At 46.3% G+C, this 14608-nt stretch overlaps 1 protein-coding gene across 1 annotated transcript in view; it reads right to left on the reverse strand.

The window, feature by feature from the left end:
- Window positions 1-2581: 2581 nt before the first annotated feature.
- Mak (male germ cell associated kinase) overlaps window positions 2582-14608 on the reverse strand; it is a 43230-nt gene continuing 31203 nt past the window's right edge. Inside the window, exons 11-15 of the mRNA XM_026783151.1 lie at window positions 13097-13245; window positions 12552-12683; window positions 10865-10939; window positions 8864-8983; window positions 2582-4047 (exon numbers count right to left, since the gene is read on the reverse strand). Coding sequence (XP_026638952.1) covers window positions 3893-4047; window positions 8864-8983; window positions 10865-10939; window positions 12552-12683; window positions 13097-13245 — 631 coding nt within the window. The 3' untranslated portion in view covers window positions 2582-3892. The remainder of the gene's footprint in view (window positions 4048-8863; window positions 8984-10864; window positions 10940-12551; window positions 12684-13096; window positions 13246-14608) is intronic.

A 14608-nucleotide genomic window follows, 5' to 3' on the forward strand; every position in this document is an offset into this window, starting at 1 on the left:
TCTTGTAGACCAGGCTGGTCTCGAACTCACAGAGATCCGCCTGCCTCTGCCTCCCGAGTGCTGGGATTAAAGGCCTGCGCCACCACCGCTCGGCGCATGTCTTTTTTTAAAGGCAGGATCTTTCTATATATCTCATGGTGGCCTCGAGCTCACAGTTTCATTTTCTGGAGTGGTGGTGTTACAGGATTTAGCCTTCTTGAAGTATGTTGCCCAGAATTCTGTGCAGCTGATCAGGGCACTGTACTGTGCACTGCATGTTTTCGTACTGGAGCCCTGACTCGTTTCTCATCTGAGACCCTGGGTCTTTTTTCACGTCCTACTGTGGAGTGACTGCTGTAGTCATGTCAAAGACAGGTGCTTGATGATGCTGTCTTGAAAACTTTTAATAGATCTGAAACGAGGCTGGGCGGTGGTTGCACATGCCTTTAATCCCAGCACTCGAGAGGCAGGTGGATCTCTGAGTTTGAGGTCAGCCTGGTCTACAAGAGCTAATTCCAAGACAGGCTCCAAAGCTATAAAAAAAAAAAAAAAAAAAAAAAGATGAAATGATTCTATAGCCCTTGTCATAGTGATCACCTTCCACGTGTAGTTGTACCAAATCAATTGACATCAGCAATTAAAAATAATCATTTACAGTTGAGTGGTGCATAGTGTAGGTCCATTCTCTGGAGAATCAGAATCAGATTGAAGTAACTTGAGTGTGGTTATGCCATGTTGTCCAGGCTGGCCATGTTCAGTTAAATTCAAATAATCCTGCCCCAGCCTCTCAAATACCTGGGGCTACAGGTGTGTGCCGCCGTTCGCAGCTTGAATATTGCTGTGGCACTAAGGCTCAAATGTGGGTTCATGCATATCCTAGGCACATCTTAGTTAAACATACGTGCTTTTTGTTTACTGCACGGTGATTTTGTTTAGCAGTGCTGAACAAACAACCCAGAGAGCCTCATACATGTTAGGCAAGTGTTCTACCCCACCACCACGTCTAACACCCAAACCAGAGTCTCAGAGCAGTGGGGCTACTGGAATTTGGGTCAGTACCTCCAGAATAATGAGCCAAAATACATCCCTGCCAGCCAACTACTTTTTCGTTTCCCAGTCACCCAGATCTGAATCACCACATAAAAGCTGTATTAATTACAACCCTGGCCAATGGCTCAGACATATGCCTAGCTAGCTCTTATATCTTAGATTAACCCATTTCTATTAGTCTGTATATTTCCACGAGGCTGTGGTAAGGTTCTGGCATCTTTCTCCTTCAGCATCTCCTGACTTCACCTTCTTTCTCCCTGCATTCAGTTTAGTTTTCCCACCTACTTAAATTCTGCCCTGCCATAGGCCAAAGGGACTTTTGTATTAACCAAAGGTAATAGAGCATACAGAGGAAAATCCCACATCACCCCACTGTGTTGGTCTCGTAAAGGAAAAGCAACAAGAAAGAAAAGACGTTATTTTTGTCATTTTGTGGCACTGGTTTGAATCCAGAGCTTTGTGCATGCCAGGCAAGCATTCTACCATGGAGCAGGCTTTTACTGATTTTGATGTCAGGTCGTGCTAAGTTGTCCAGGCTTTGAATTTGTTTTGTGGCCCATAAAGGACTTGAACTTGCAATTCCCCTGCCCAGATGTGGAATCAATTAAGATGTCCTTCAGTATGTGACAACAAAATTTGATTCACAGATAAATATAAAAAAAGCTCTGGAACTAAACATATGTAGGAACTTTAAATGCACAATTGCTAAGTGAAAGTAGCCAGTCTGAAAGAGTAACATCGTCTATGGTTCCAGCTATGGGGCGTTCTAGAAATAGAGCAGTTAAGAGACACAGATTCTAAGGCCTGGGAGTATGACTTAGTGTAGCTTAGCATGTATAAAGCCCTGGGTTCCATCCCCAGCATAGGAGGGGGGAGAGAGAAAGAGAGAGGTACCACAGCGATGCAAGATGTTGGTAATAGGGAAAGTTGGGTACATGGGAACTCATACTCTGTAAACCTGAAACTTCCACAACCCCTGCAAAGGACCTATCCCCTGCCAGGGACACTGGCACACATATCTACTGCTGCTATACTTATGACGGCAAGGAAACAAAACCAGCTTAGATAACCACTAACAAATGGAAAATGAAAGTGTGCTGTAGATACGGAAAATAAGCTATAACCAAAAAAATGAAATTTTCAGGAAAATGAGTGGGTTGAGAAAGTATGATATCAAGCAAGAGGGCCACACACAGGCTAAAACTGCACGTTCTTCCTCCGACATGACTCCTAGCCTATGATGTGTACATGTATGAACGCAAAAGTATAAGGGCTGGTAAAGTCTACAGACTTAGAAAGGAGACCGAGAGAGGGTACTGGCAGGTGATGAGGAAGGATGGGAGTGGGCAGAAGGACACGTGGGACATGACAGGGTGGGAAGAGCAGCTATGGGATAGGGGAGATGGGGAAAGGAGAGCCACAGAAACACATTGTTCAAAAATGTCCTAACAATGCTGAGCATATATGCTGCTTAAAAAATAAAAAAATATGAAAAATAACCACAACAAAATGGACCACAAGATATAATAAAGCTTAATAATAAAAAAACACACTAGTTAACCTTATATGTAATCAGAGTCCATGTTTCTCAGAAACACCAAGGAATTTTTATTAGCTCTGAGACAATAAAATTGTACAAATACACATAACCACATAGCCAGGATAAATTACCATTTCAAGTTTAACATTTTAAACATGTAAATATGAACAGCTATATCTTCTATACAAAAATATATGATTTGATAATGTGCCTATGAGCAATGCCCACAAAATGATGTCAATTATATCAGAATCTATTACAAAGCCAGACATACATAAAAATATTAGCAGGCAATAACATTATTCTTTTAAAGAATATACAGTACTAATCATGTCCAGCCGAGCAAGTGGCAGGTTTAAAATAGTCCAACTTCAAAATATCTATTAAAAAACAATTTAGTAACAAAACTAAGGACAATGAACTACACAAAACTGTGGCAACTGAGCGTGTTCACCCTGTGGCTGGAACTTGAAGATCAGAACCTGCAGCAGCCAGGGTTTGCCTGGGGGCCAGCTGGCACACTTTACCTTTGTGTCCGGTAGAAACACAAAAGCAAGAGTTGGAGAGTCAGATGAACAAGCATCAGATATGGTTTCCAGAACGTTCTTAATGGTGAGACGACGAGAACACTGGTGTGAGCAATGTAGAATTTACCAGCCACAGAGTTTGGTGGGCATCTTGAGTTCAGTTTGCTCAAGGTCCGGCAACAGGGCTCACGTCAGCCTGGCACGCTCTGCTTGTCTCTCGAGGCTGGGGAGAAGCTGGTTTCCCGCTAAGAGATGCCCCGTCACTCCTCTCTGAGTTCCAAATGTAGAAAACCAAAAGGTAACTACCATCTTCCTGACACTGCCGAGGTGGAGAGAGCCACCGCCAAGTCCACCCAGAGGCTTGCCTCCCACTATGCCAACTGCTCAGGCCACTAGGTCTATGCAGTGACCAGAACAATAGCTTAGGCTAACAGGCAGCAAGCAAGAGTGAAATTCTCTACCCTTACTTACCAGAGTCATAGCTATAAAAGCGTATGCACTTGTCTAGTAATTTGTAGATCAAATACTTGATACTTTGGCAAATAGTTTATTCAATACTCTGTAAAATCCCGCTCCAATGTCCTCGGCACGGTGCTGCATCAGCACTGCGGGCCACGAGTAAGAAAACGCATTGCATTTCCAGGAAAGGAGGAAAACGGGAGCCGACTTCTGCTGTTTGAGGTACCCACAGTAGTGTGTTTCTTGGGGAACTCAGTAGAAATAGACTGTAGACATCTCCCAGGGTCAGGGGCTGGACAGTCCTCTGCGGAGTGACGTTTCAGGGTGTCCACCCCTCCTACCGGTGGCCTCCATACTTAGCCACCCAGTCTGTCCTCCCGTGCACCGAGGGGACCGGCTGTGTGCGGTTCATGATATTGAGATTTTTTGCTGTGGGGTTGTAAGTTCGTCCTGAAAACGGGCCTCGGCTAGGTTTTGTGTTCCAAGCATATTCTGAAAGAAATCAGAATTTCATTTATTTGATTATCAAATTCAAAATAAAGCAATTCATCTTTGTTTTGTAGGAAAGTGTGGATTTATCTTTGAAAGCTGTGGAGCAAATGTGAAGGTTTGCATTTAGTTTTCCTTTCTCTTTTCTTTCTTTTTCATCTCTCTCTCTCTGTCTCTGTCTCTGTCTCTCTCTCTGGAGGCAAGTTCTTACTATGTAGCTCAGACTGATCTGGAACACTCACTACATAGCCCAGGCTGGCCTCAGTCAGGGTCAGTTCATCCTTACTCTCCCAACACTGATGTAGGGTATTTAATACACGGATATTTACTAGAATTTCCCATGGCATAAGAGCTAGCACTTCTGATTTGTTACTCAGATGTTGCCACTCTTAGATAAATAAATGGGAGTGAACTGACCAGGAGACATCTGTGGTTCCTTAGTCAGTGAGCAGCAGCACTTAGTGTGGTGATTAATCTCACACTATGGTTACATCCTAAATAACATTCAAACATGGTATTACCACTAAAGACATACTTGGAACTGTGTGGAATCCAGGCTTCATGGAAGCTGTACATATAATGTTCTATGAAAATGTGCTATCTAGAATTCTGATTTCTCTTATTTTTTTAAGATACTACCATACAGCTCGGGCTGACCTGGAACTCACTATGTAGATCAGGCTGACCTAGAGCTCCCAGAGCTCTGCGGGCCTCTGCCTCCTGAGTCCTGAAACAAAGGTGTGTGCTAGCACTTCTGGCTCCACTCTTTCCTTTCCTTTCCTTTCCTTTCCTTTCCTTTCCTTTCCTTTCCTTTCCTTTCCTTTCCTTTCCTTTTCTTCTTCTTCTTCTTTTTTTTAAAAGAAATATTATTTATTTATTATGTATACAGTATTCTGGCTGCATGTTTTGCCTGAACACCAGAAAAGGGCACTAGATCTCATAGTTGATGGCTGTGAGCTACCATGTGGTTGCTGGGAATTGAACTCAGGACCTCTGGAAAAGCAGTCAATGCTCTTTACCTCTGAGCCATCTCTCCAGCCCCTCCTTTTCTTTTTTCCCCTTCCCTCCCTCCCATTCTTTTTCTCTTTTTTTTAGTACTAGGAACTGAAACCAGGCATTAGACTCATAGATAGACAAGAGCTTTGCCAGTGAACCAGAACCCAAATCCACAAACTTCATTGTTTTTTTAATTGGTAAAACCATGTGTGATCACACAAACCCTTAAAGAGCAGCCTTTAAAAAAGATCTGTTTTGTTTTGTGTGCCTGAGTGTTTTGCCTGTGTATATGTACCATGTGTGTTGAATGCCCAAAGAGGTCAGAAGAAGGCATCCGAATCCGTGGAAGCTGAGCTACAGGTGGTTGTGAACTGCCATGTGGGTGTTGGGAATTGAACCTGGATTATCTTCAGGAGCAACAAGTGCTCTTGTCCACTGAGCATCTCTCCAGCTCCAATCTGTAATTTTTAGAGGAGCCCAAATCTTTGATCACAAGGTTTATGTTATTCATCTAATTGACAGTGTGATGATTTGTGAGAGAGGTTGGTCCAGTGTTAGTGGGTTATTATCCATGATTTGAGAGATTTAAAATTTGTTAAACACTTGATATCCGAACGAGCTGAAATTGCTTGAGGATATCCAGTGACCAAGGCATGAGTCCTTGGGAACTACAGTATCCAGGGAACTACTATGTCCTCTTGGGTTCCTCCTCGTTCCATGCTGAGTCAGGCTTCCCGGGCCATCTACATGAGGAGAGTGCCAGTCTTGTGCTGGGCTTTATCTATCTTTTCCCACCGTGCAGCTGGTGCAGCTGCTCACGCATCAGTGCTGAGATGCACCCGGTCGCTCCACCCCTTTTACAGCTGTGATGCCTTTGTTGGTCTGGTGTCCCAGCCTTTCTTACACGTCACTGTGATGTTAAGAGTGGAGGAGGGAACCACGTGGGCCTGTGGTCAACAGGTGTTGGCCTCCATCTTCATGAGCAAGGCCCTGGGCCAGATTGGCATCCTGACTGCTATAGATAGTGTTTGGGTTGGGGGAGGGCATGCTGTCAGTGGACTGGCGGGCAACTTCATACTGCTCTTACGGGACTCAGTGAATCAGCTGCCTAACGTAAGCCAGGGCTATGTATCTAGAAGGGCCAATGAAGGCACTGTGTTTTCCAGGAAGCTGTATCTGTTGGAATATGGAAACCTCAGGTAGTGAGCTCACACAGGTGGCCTCAGGTCCAAATGGAGCCATGAGTATAGAGCCTGTGAACGGATAGCAGACTCGGAGAGGCTGGGGAAACACATGAATGGTGTAAGACTCTGGAGTCTCCTGGAAATTGACCCACAGGCCTTCCCAGAGGCCATGTAAGCAATAAACAGTTGTGGGGTGGGAGGAGGGGATGGGGGATGGGAGCTGGGGGGCTGGGAGGCAGATGGGGGAGGGGACTTGTCATGTAGCGGCCTGCTTGTGCAGGAAACCCAGTGACACAGCCTTTGTGACTTGTCACCTATGCTTGGGTGGCCTTCTCAATGGTCCAGATACCGGGGTCACCCCCAATAAACTCCCCAAGCTCAACTTGGATGGAACCATTTCCTGGATCTGTCTGTGGCTGCCCTCTCTGTCTGGGTATGAATAGACTCCTCAGGACAATCACCCAGCCCTGTGGTGTCTGTGGGTGGCTGTATTCACAGGCCACGCCCCCTGGTCTTGTTACTGTCAAGGCAGGGAATGAGGAAATATTAGGGCTTTGAAACAGAGGTTAAATGGGAGGAGATGAAGACATTAGCTTGATTTTTTTTTTTCCTTGCGAAACTCGAGGGTAAGGAAAGAGAGCGAGAGGGTGTTTATAGAGAGGAGGGATAGTCGAGTAAATACGGTAACGGCCTGGTTGTGTTTCTGGTGGGGCACTGGAAGGCAGTGTTTTCCTAACGGGTTGCATGCACCACTTGGGAGCGGGCAATGTTTACTTCTTTTTTTTTTTTTTTTTTTGCCTCTCCTTCTATCACCACCTGGAGGGAAAGCTTGATAAGCAGCGTAAAGGAAGAGGCGAGAGCAATTTCCTTCAAAAGGAAAGCAGGAATATGCATGGTGATCTCACAGATTCAACACGGAAGAGCCTTTGATTTTATTTTTTAATAAAAGACCCGCTCTCGGTTTCTAAAAGTGAGTACCCAGATAGCAAAGTTCTTCTAAACATCACGTTTTGCTGTTTGTATCAAAAACGGATGTTTAGTCGTGGTGAGTGACTCACTGTAAGACTAGCCTAAAACTCTCGGGGCTTCCTGAAATCCACCGCTGGGTATAATGTGCTTGCGACATGGGTGTATGTTGTTTAGAAGACACTGGAACGACCATGTTTTACGGCCTGCTACAGCAAATGAGTACCGTGAAAGCAGCCCCCAGGGGGACAGGTGGGAGCGACCAGTCGCCCCTGCCTTCTCCCTTCCCAGCTGCCTTGGCTGCTTGTCCTGTAAAAGACGGCAAATCTAAGCAGTCACCTCAGCGCAAGGTCCTATTGGGACAGTGGGAAGAGCATTTTTTTTTTGTTTTTTTGTTTTTTGTTTTTTGTTTTTTGTTTTTTTTTTTTTTTTTGGTTTTTCGAGACAGGGTTTCTCTGTGGCTTTGGAGCCTGTCCTGGAACTAGCTCTTGTAGACCAGGCTGGTCTCGAACTCACAGAGATCCGCCTGCCTCTGCCTCCCGAGTGCTGGGATTAAAGGTGTGCGCCACCACCGCCCAGCGGGAAGAGCATTTTGAACTTATAAATAACAAGGAACCCTAAACCAAACTTGAGGTCATCTGCCTTACTGTTTATTTTAGATGCGTCTTGGAGGATATCTATTTTAAATGAAAATAATTTAGAGAATGTTATGTACCATCAAATCTGGAGGGCTCCGAGCCAACACTTGCCATCTCTCTCCTCTGTTTTACTATGCAGCCCAGACAGGCCTAGGGCTTCTGACCCTCCTGCCTCAGCCTCCCACGCACTGGAATTTGAGGCAGATACTACTCTGCCTGGCTTGTCACCCTTCATTTCCAGAGCACACCCCTGCATGTGGCTTTCATGCCTTGTGCTATGACAGCACAAGCTGACCCCAATTAACCACGACCTCAGAGGCGGAGGGACCAACTGTCCTGTCATCTGACATTGCTTCTTTTAGCAAAAACCAAGGGGGAGAAACTGCATCCTGAATCCTGCCTCTTAAACAGAGCAGCTGAGCACCAGGCAGAAAGTGCTGAAGACTCCCCATACCTCGCTAGGGTAAAGCGGCTCTTGGGAGGGAACAGCTCCTTGTTCGTCTTCCCTGGCTCAACTGTGGCCTCAGGTGACATTGCTTGACGCTGCTGGCTTCCTCATCCACGAAGGAGAGTCTCCATCACAAGGCAAGCGTGAGGGCAGGGCAGATGGTAACCACACCATCCACTCTAGAAAGCTCTTGAAATCACTACGTGTACAAACTACATTTTTGTCAGTCTGTCTTGTGTCACTGAAGCAGCTCCCGCTGGAGCCTGCTGTGTCCTCCCAGCCCATAGCCATATCCCCAGGGCAGGGCTGGGCTCTTCGGGCTCCTCCACCTCCCTAGCTCTTCTTTCCTGCCCCCTCCTCTTTCACTCTCTCCCCTTACAGGGCTCTCTGCCTTCCTTTCTCAATGCTGATGCTCCTTGGTTCTGGGGCCAAGCTCTGGGCAGAAACCATGGTGGGAGGGGGAACCACTGAGAAGTGTTAATACCGTGAGACTAATTTAACTGTCCTCACTCAAGAAAACAGACCTCATAACCTTAGAAGGGCAAGCCTCCTCCAGTACGAAATCTATGGGAGGAGATTGCTCTTACCCGAAGCCGTCGCACCAAGAGGTGCCAAGTGGATCCTCTGGCCAGCTGACCCCACTTCTTTCTTGAGAAAGGAAGGCAAGTATCCTGTCTGGTTGTAAGTGGTGTAGCTTCCAAGGGTTCCTGCCGATGCATCAGGGGGTTCGGGTCAGAAGGAGGCTTTTAAGGTGCTGCAGAGCGACTCCGACTACTATACCACCCTTCTTAATGCGAACTGCTGTTTTACGAGCTACCGTGTTCTAGGCACCATGCTATGCCATCCCAGAAACCCTCACTCAGACCTGGAACAGCTCAGAAGCACTGTTTTGATGCCCTGTGGTTCTGATAGTGAATGGCTTGCCTGGGCTCGCAGTGAGTGAAGAACTGAGCTAGGATCTGAACCCTGAACACACTAGACTTTTTGATGACACCAGTTCTTAGGATGTGTGTGTGTGTGTGTGTGTGTGTGCGTGCCTGCGTGTGTGTGTGTGTGTGTGTGTGTGTTGAAGATATTTATAGGCTTCTAGGCTCTGAATATGTAGGAAAGCTCTTTCATAGAAGCTATGGGAGCTACAGGCAATAAATGCTCGCCATTCAGTCTCACCATCAACATTGTTAGCGAGATCAGTCTGAAGGTGGCGCTGGATGGGCTGATGAGGCACAGCCCAGCCATGAGGTCACTGGTATTGGAGAGATTAGGTTGGAAGCAAGCTGGAGAAGAGAACCGGGTGGGGGGGGGGATAGAGTCTCTGTGTTTGTAGCCTAGGTGACTGGATGGCATGCATTAGGAAGCAATGCAGGAGGAGAATCGGGTTTGGGGGAAGGAGGTGTAGAGGTCAGGGAGGGAGTGGACTTGGAGATGAGTGACGTCCAGAGGATGCGCCATCCCCTGACTGGAGCATCTGTATAATTTTTAACACTAATGCATTTAAGCAAGTACAGCAGCCGACACTGACTGGCCTTCTCATCCCCAGTGCTCACTGTGAATCACTAACCCGTCCCGGCACTTCAAAAGGCGGGTCTGAGGATGATGACCTTGAACTTCTGACCCTCCTGAGTGCTGGGATTGCAGGTGTGTGCCACCCCACCTGGTTTATGTGGTGCTGGGACTTGAGCCTGCAGTGTCATGTATGTTAGATAGACAAGCTGAACTCCATCCCCCAAAGCCTCAAAAGACTTGGGAAGAAGTTCAAAGCCATGCTCACATCTGGTAGCCACTTCAGAGCATGGTGAGCCCCTGCTCACCTCCTCTTCACCGGGGCAAATGCAGTAACTACTGGATGTCGCAAGCACTAGGCATGAGTGAGAGCTAAGGAAATGGTACTTCTTCTATCTTATAGGTGGAGAAAATGGCTTTAATAACTAACTGAGAATAAAAATAACAAGAAACAAGCAAAATGGGAACAAGGCAGACACTAGAGGCCACCATGGACTAGGCAGCTGTCCACTGCTGTATTGCTGCCAAAGGACTTTACCAAGAATGACCGGACCTGGCAATCAATTCTTAAATTATCTTGGCTTATTACGTGAGGTGCTTGCTTGCTGCAGGGTTTTATGTATGAGAGACTGGAAAGGTTTTTAGGCTGGAAGCTAGACGCTGGTATTTGCTGTGGAAACAGCTAATGTCAACCAATACCCTGCCCCCTGAAATCCACCATTGCCATTAACGCTGGTTTTCTTTACAATGGTTGTGCGTGTGTAAGAAAGGAACACCAGGATTTTTTTTTCTAAATCCTAGAAATATTGATCGCAAAACAAGAAACTATTCTTTACTTTCAACAGAGTGATTTTTGTGATTCCTAGACATGGCCATAACTAATTTATGGCATAATTAGAAAGGCAAGCACAGAGAATCTGAAAAGCAAGAAGGTGCTCTGGGCGGCTCGAGAAAGCTGCTCTTCCCCTCGGCCCTGACCTGACCCTGAAGCAGGTCACCCTGGCCTTCTGTGAGAGGCTTGGGCCTGCGGCTGAGAAGAGAGGCAGTGAGTCAAAGCCATCTGTTGGTTTACAGTGCCCAGAAATTACCTTGCCGGTCCTCTAGCTTCTCAGTGGACTTTTCAGAGCATGACAGGTGTTCAATCGGTTTAATAATGCTTTCTTCTAAAAGAAGGTGGTGGAGAGAGAGAGAGCCGCAAGGGGAGTGTTAAAGGAGAGCAGAGGGAAAATTGTTAGATGGTTAGTGGAGAGACCCAGAAAGAGCTCTGCAATGAGAAATGTCCCCGTGCGCCGGCACAGCTTCCCTGCAGTGCTGACTGTGAATTAAAACGCTCGGAACTTTGGCACCATCATCTGAGCCGATCTGTATAACTCACAGCCTCTGGAAATACTACTTTGAAATCGCTGAGATGAAATAAATGGATTGCAGAGGTGTAGTCTGGTGCTCCAGCCTTGTTAAATGGGCAGGTGGAACTGGTCGTAGAACTTGACAGAAGTCTATAAACTACAGCTACCTCCAAACACAAAACCCAAACCACACTTCTGCCGAGGATTCTACACCGTGAATGACTGATTAGAATTTCTAGATTGTGGAGAGATTAGAATGTTACAATCCAGAGCCAAGGGCCTTTGTCTCTTTTTAGTTCATTTAAAAGCCATTTATTGCCCACCCCCAGTGTGTGACCTAACATCCTTTAAACTTAACAAAACCCCTAAAAGTCTGCCGGCTCTGACGAACAAGCACATGAGCTGACACCCTTTCACGGGCTAAAGTCTCATCTCCAACCCTTACTCCTAAATCATACTTTAGCTTCCAGATTCTATTCAAATAGAACTTTAGACTTAAAGGTATAAACTCGTCATTCAAAAATTGTATATGTTAGAAAAATGTAGCTTTCTGTAACCATAGTAAATATGCTTTCCTATATTGTTAAATTATAATGATTCATTGCATATAACTAATAAAAAGATAACATTATAAATTTTGATGCCTAAGCGTGGAAGGTAACTGTTGCTAGGAACACAGTTTAATGAGGCGTATTCTCTCAAGTTGTTTGTGTTCCAGCAAGTGAGTGTTTGTTAGAGGGGCAGGCGAGGCCTCAGCCATAGCTCTGTTCTCTTGTCTTGATTTTCACTTTTGCAGAGAGAAGCCTGGGGAAACCTTGTTGATGTGAACACTTTGCTGAGGATCATTTTGTTACTATTCTCTGCACTTTATGGGCCATAATGGCAGAGCGCTCTGTGACAATGGTTTTTAATTAATTGTCAGTAGACAGTTCAATGAGGCCCCCTTTTAATTTTCTAAGGGCTAAAGACTGGAACCCCCTTGACTTTGAAGGGGGAGGTGACGCACTCTGTGTAGCCCTGGATGGCCTCGAACTCTGGATCTTCCCAGCAGCCACACAACTTCCACAAGGATTAGCTCCCCATTCCTGAGGGTTTCCTCATCTTTCAACATATCCAACTGTCCCTTTGACTGGCACCTTGGACAATGTAATTCGACTTGGCCAGTGAGAAGTCTTTTCCGTTTGTGAGGAGGGAGAACTAAAGGGCATCTGCTAAGAAGGCAGGGCCACCTAGGAAAGCACCCTAGAAGGATCCTGGATGAGGGAGGGAAGGGCTGACAAACCAAAGATGACCTGTGCTCAAGAATGATTTGGGTGATTTTGTGTACCTCCTGCTCCCCTAGGGTCACACAGCTGGTCACTGGACAGCAACGCCTGTGGTCTGTTTACAAACAGGCATCAGACACTGACAGGTGGCATGCATCTCTTACCTGCATTATTCCTCTTGAAGGCAAGTTCCGCCCCCATGGATCCCAATGACTTAGGAAACAGTTGACTATTCCAAGCCTGTGCGTTAATATCCTTGCCCCCGGCTACCAAAGACACGTTCTTGGGATTCACACCTAAAGAAAAAACAACGAAGCAGTCATGTTCAAAGTTAGAGTGTGACTGTGAACCCAAAGGAAGATGAACGCTGAGACACGGCCTAGTAGGTGAATATGCTGCCACTGCCCAGCTCCCAGCTCTGTATTTCTTGAACAGACTTCCATTGGTCACAGAGACAGGAAGCTCATGGCAGTAGGCACAGCTGTCAAAGAGTCCTGGGACTCTGCTTTCTCCTTCCCTGGCCCCTCTTTTCAGAGATACCACGGCCCTTTACCCCATCAAGATTCTGATGAACATTATCCCTTTGTGTTGTTTTGGACCAGGGTATCAGACAGCTCAGTCTGGCCTGGGATCCCCAATACTCCTGCTCCCGCCTTCTGAGTGCTGGGATTGAGTGGTAAATATTAAGTGGCCAATTTTCTCCACTTACCTGGGAGGTATCTTGATTGTTTCAAATAGTACTGCTTAGCAGTTGAAGCAGTTGACAAGTTTGTATCGGACTTCAGGGAAACAGCCGGGTGTAAACTCCTATTTTCCCCCTTGGAGTGGGTGGAGCCTGGGGGTCCCGACTCTGGGAGCCTTGAAAGTCAATACAACACAGCAGTCACAGCGTGAAAACCAGCAGACCTCCCCACCTCCTTCACTGACTCAAATGAGATGCTGCCAAACCACGAGGCCCTTTGCTGTCAGGACTGCTAAGTGATAACGCCCTCCATATCTCTGCCAGCACAGGGGTCATAGCTGACGTTGGACGAGATGTGGCAGAGCCTCTATAGCGGTCTGTGGGTCTGTAATCCAGTTTGACTCTTCTGGAATTGCTGCAGTCGTGGATTAATAAGGTTGAAGACCACATGGCAGCCATGGCCATCTCTGCCTCCTACCAAAGTTGTTTCTATCTAGGAAGGTTGTTTAGGGCAGGACACTGGCCACATATTCTGGGGGAGCTCTAGACACAGGTAGCATTGTTTTATTGGGGGTGGATCACCATTTCTGGCTTCTTTCCCTCTTATTCCATTATAGTTTTACTACTTATGGAAGGTCTACTCATGCTTTGTCCTCCCCCCACCTCTCCCAGGGGATTAAACTCAGGCTCTAGCACATAGAAGGCAAACACTCTACACTGAGTTACACCCCAGTCCCTCTCTCACTTAGAGACAGGATGCCTCTAAGTTGCCTGGTTGGCCCTGAACTTGTGGTCCTTACCCTCTGGAGTAGCTGGAACTACAGTGTGTCTTATATGGAGGTTCGCTGTGTGTGTGTGTGTGTGTGTGTGTGTGTGTGTGTGTGTGTGTGGTGTTGTTATTTTAAGATGTGGCTTTTTGACCTTGAAGTTCTGATCCCTGACACCCTTGTCCCACTTCCCAAGTGTTGGAATTAGAGGTATCTGTCATCATGCCTGTTTTTGTTTGGTTTCATTGTTGTTATTGTTTTGGCCTCTTTTTATGGGATGGTTCTTTGTTGTTGTTTTGTTTCTTTTTTTGAGACCAATCTATAGTTATATAGATTATATAGTTATATAATCCAGGCTGGTCTTGAACTTTTGTATCTTTCTTCCTCAGGTTCCAGAGTAGCTGGGACTATAGGTGTCAGCAAAATGTCCTCCTATAGGTTTTCTCCTTAGAAGAAGGATGTATACGGAGCTCCGGCCGAGCCTCTGGAGTGGCCTATGTCGGGCTTCTCACTTCTGCCTTTTCTAGCACCTCAGAATTCCATCCGAGGACCACATAAAACCTATGGTGGCAAAGTAGAGTAACTTGACCTAATGGGACTGAATGGAGTTCTTCCCAAATTCAAGTGCTGTAGGGAAGAAAACGTGTCAGTCTAGATGGGGAGCCAGAGGAATCTATGCATGTGCACCCTTGACAGCCTCTGTGTGTCTTCAGAGGGATGACCACCGTGTGTGCCCTTGACAGCCTCTGTGTGTCTTCAGAGGGATGACCAC

The sequence above is a fragment of the Microtus ochrogaster genome, chromosome 16 (genome assembly GCF_000317375.1).
Source record: "Microtus ochrogaster isolate Prairie Vole_2 chromosome 16, MicOch1.0, whole genome shotgun sequence".
Taxonomy (NCBI): Eukaryota; Metazoa; Chordata; class Mammalia; order Rodentia; family Cricetidae; genus Microtus; species Microtus ochrogaster.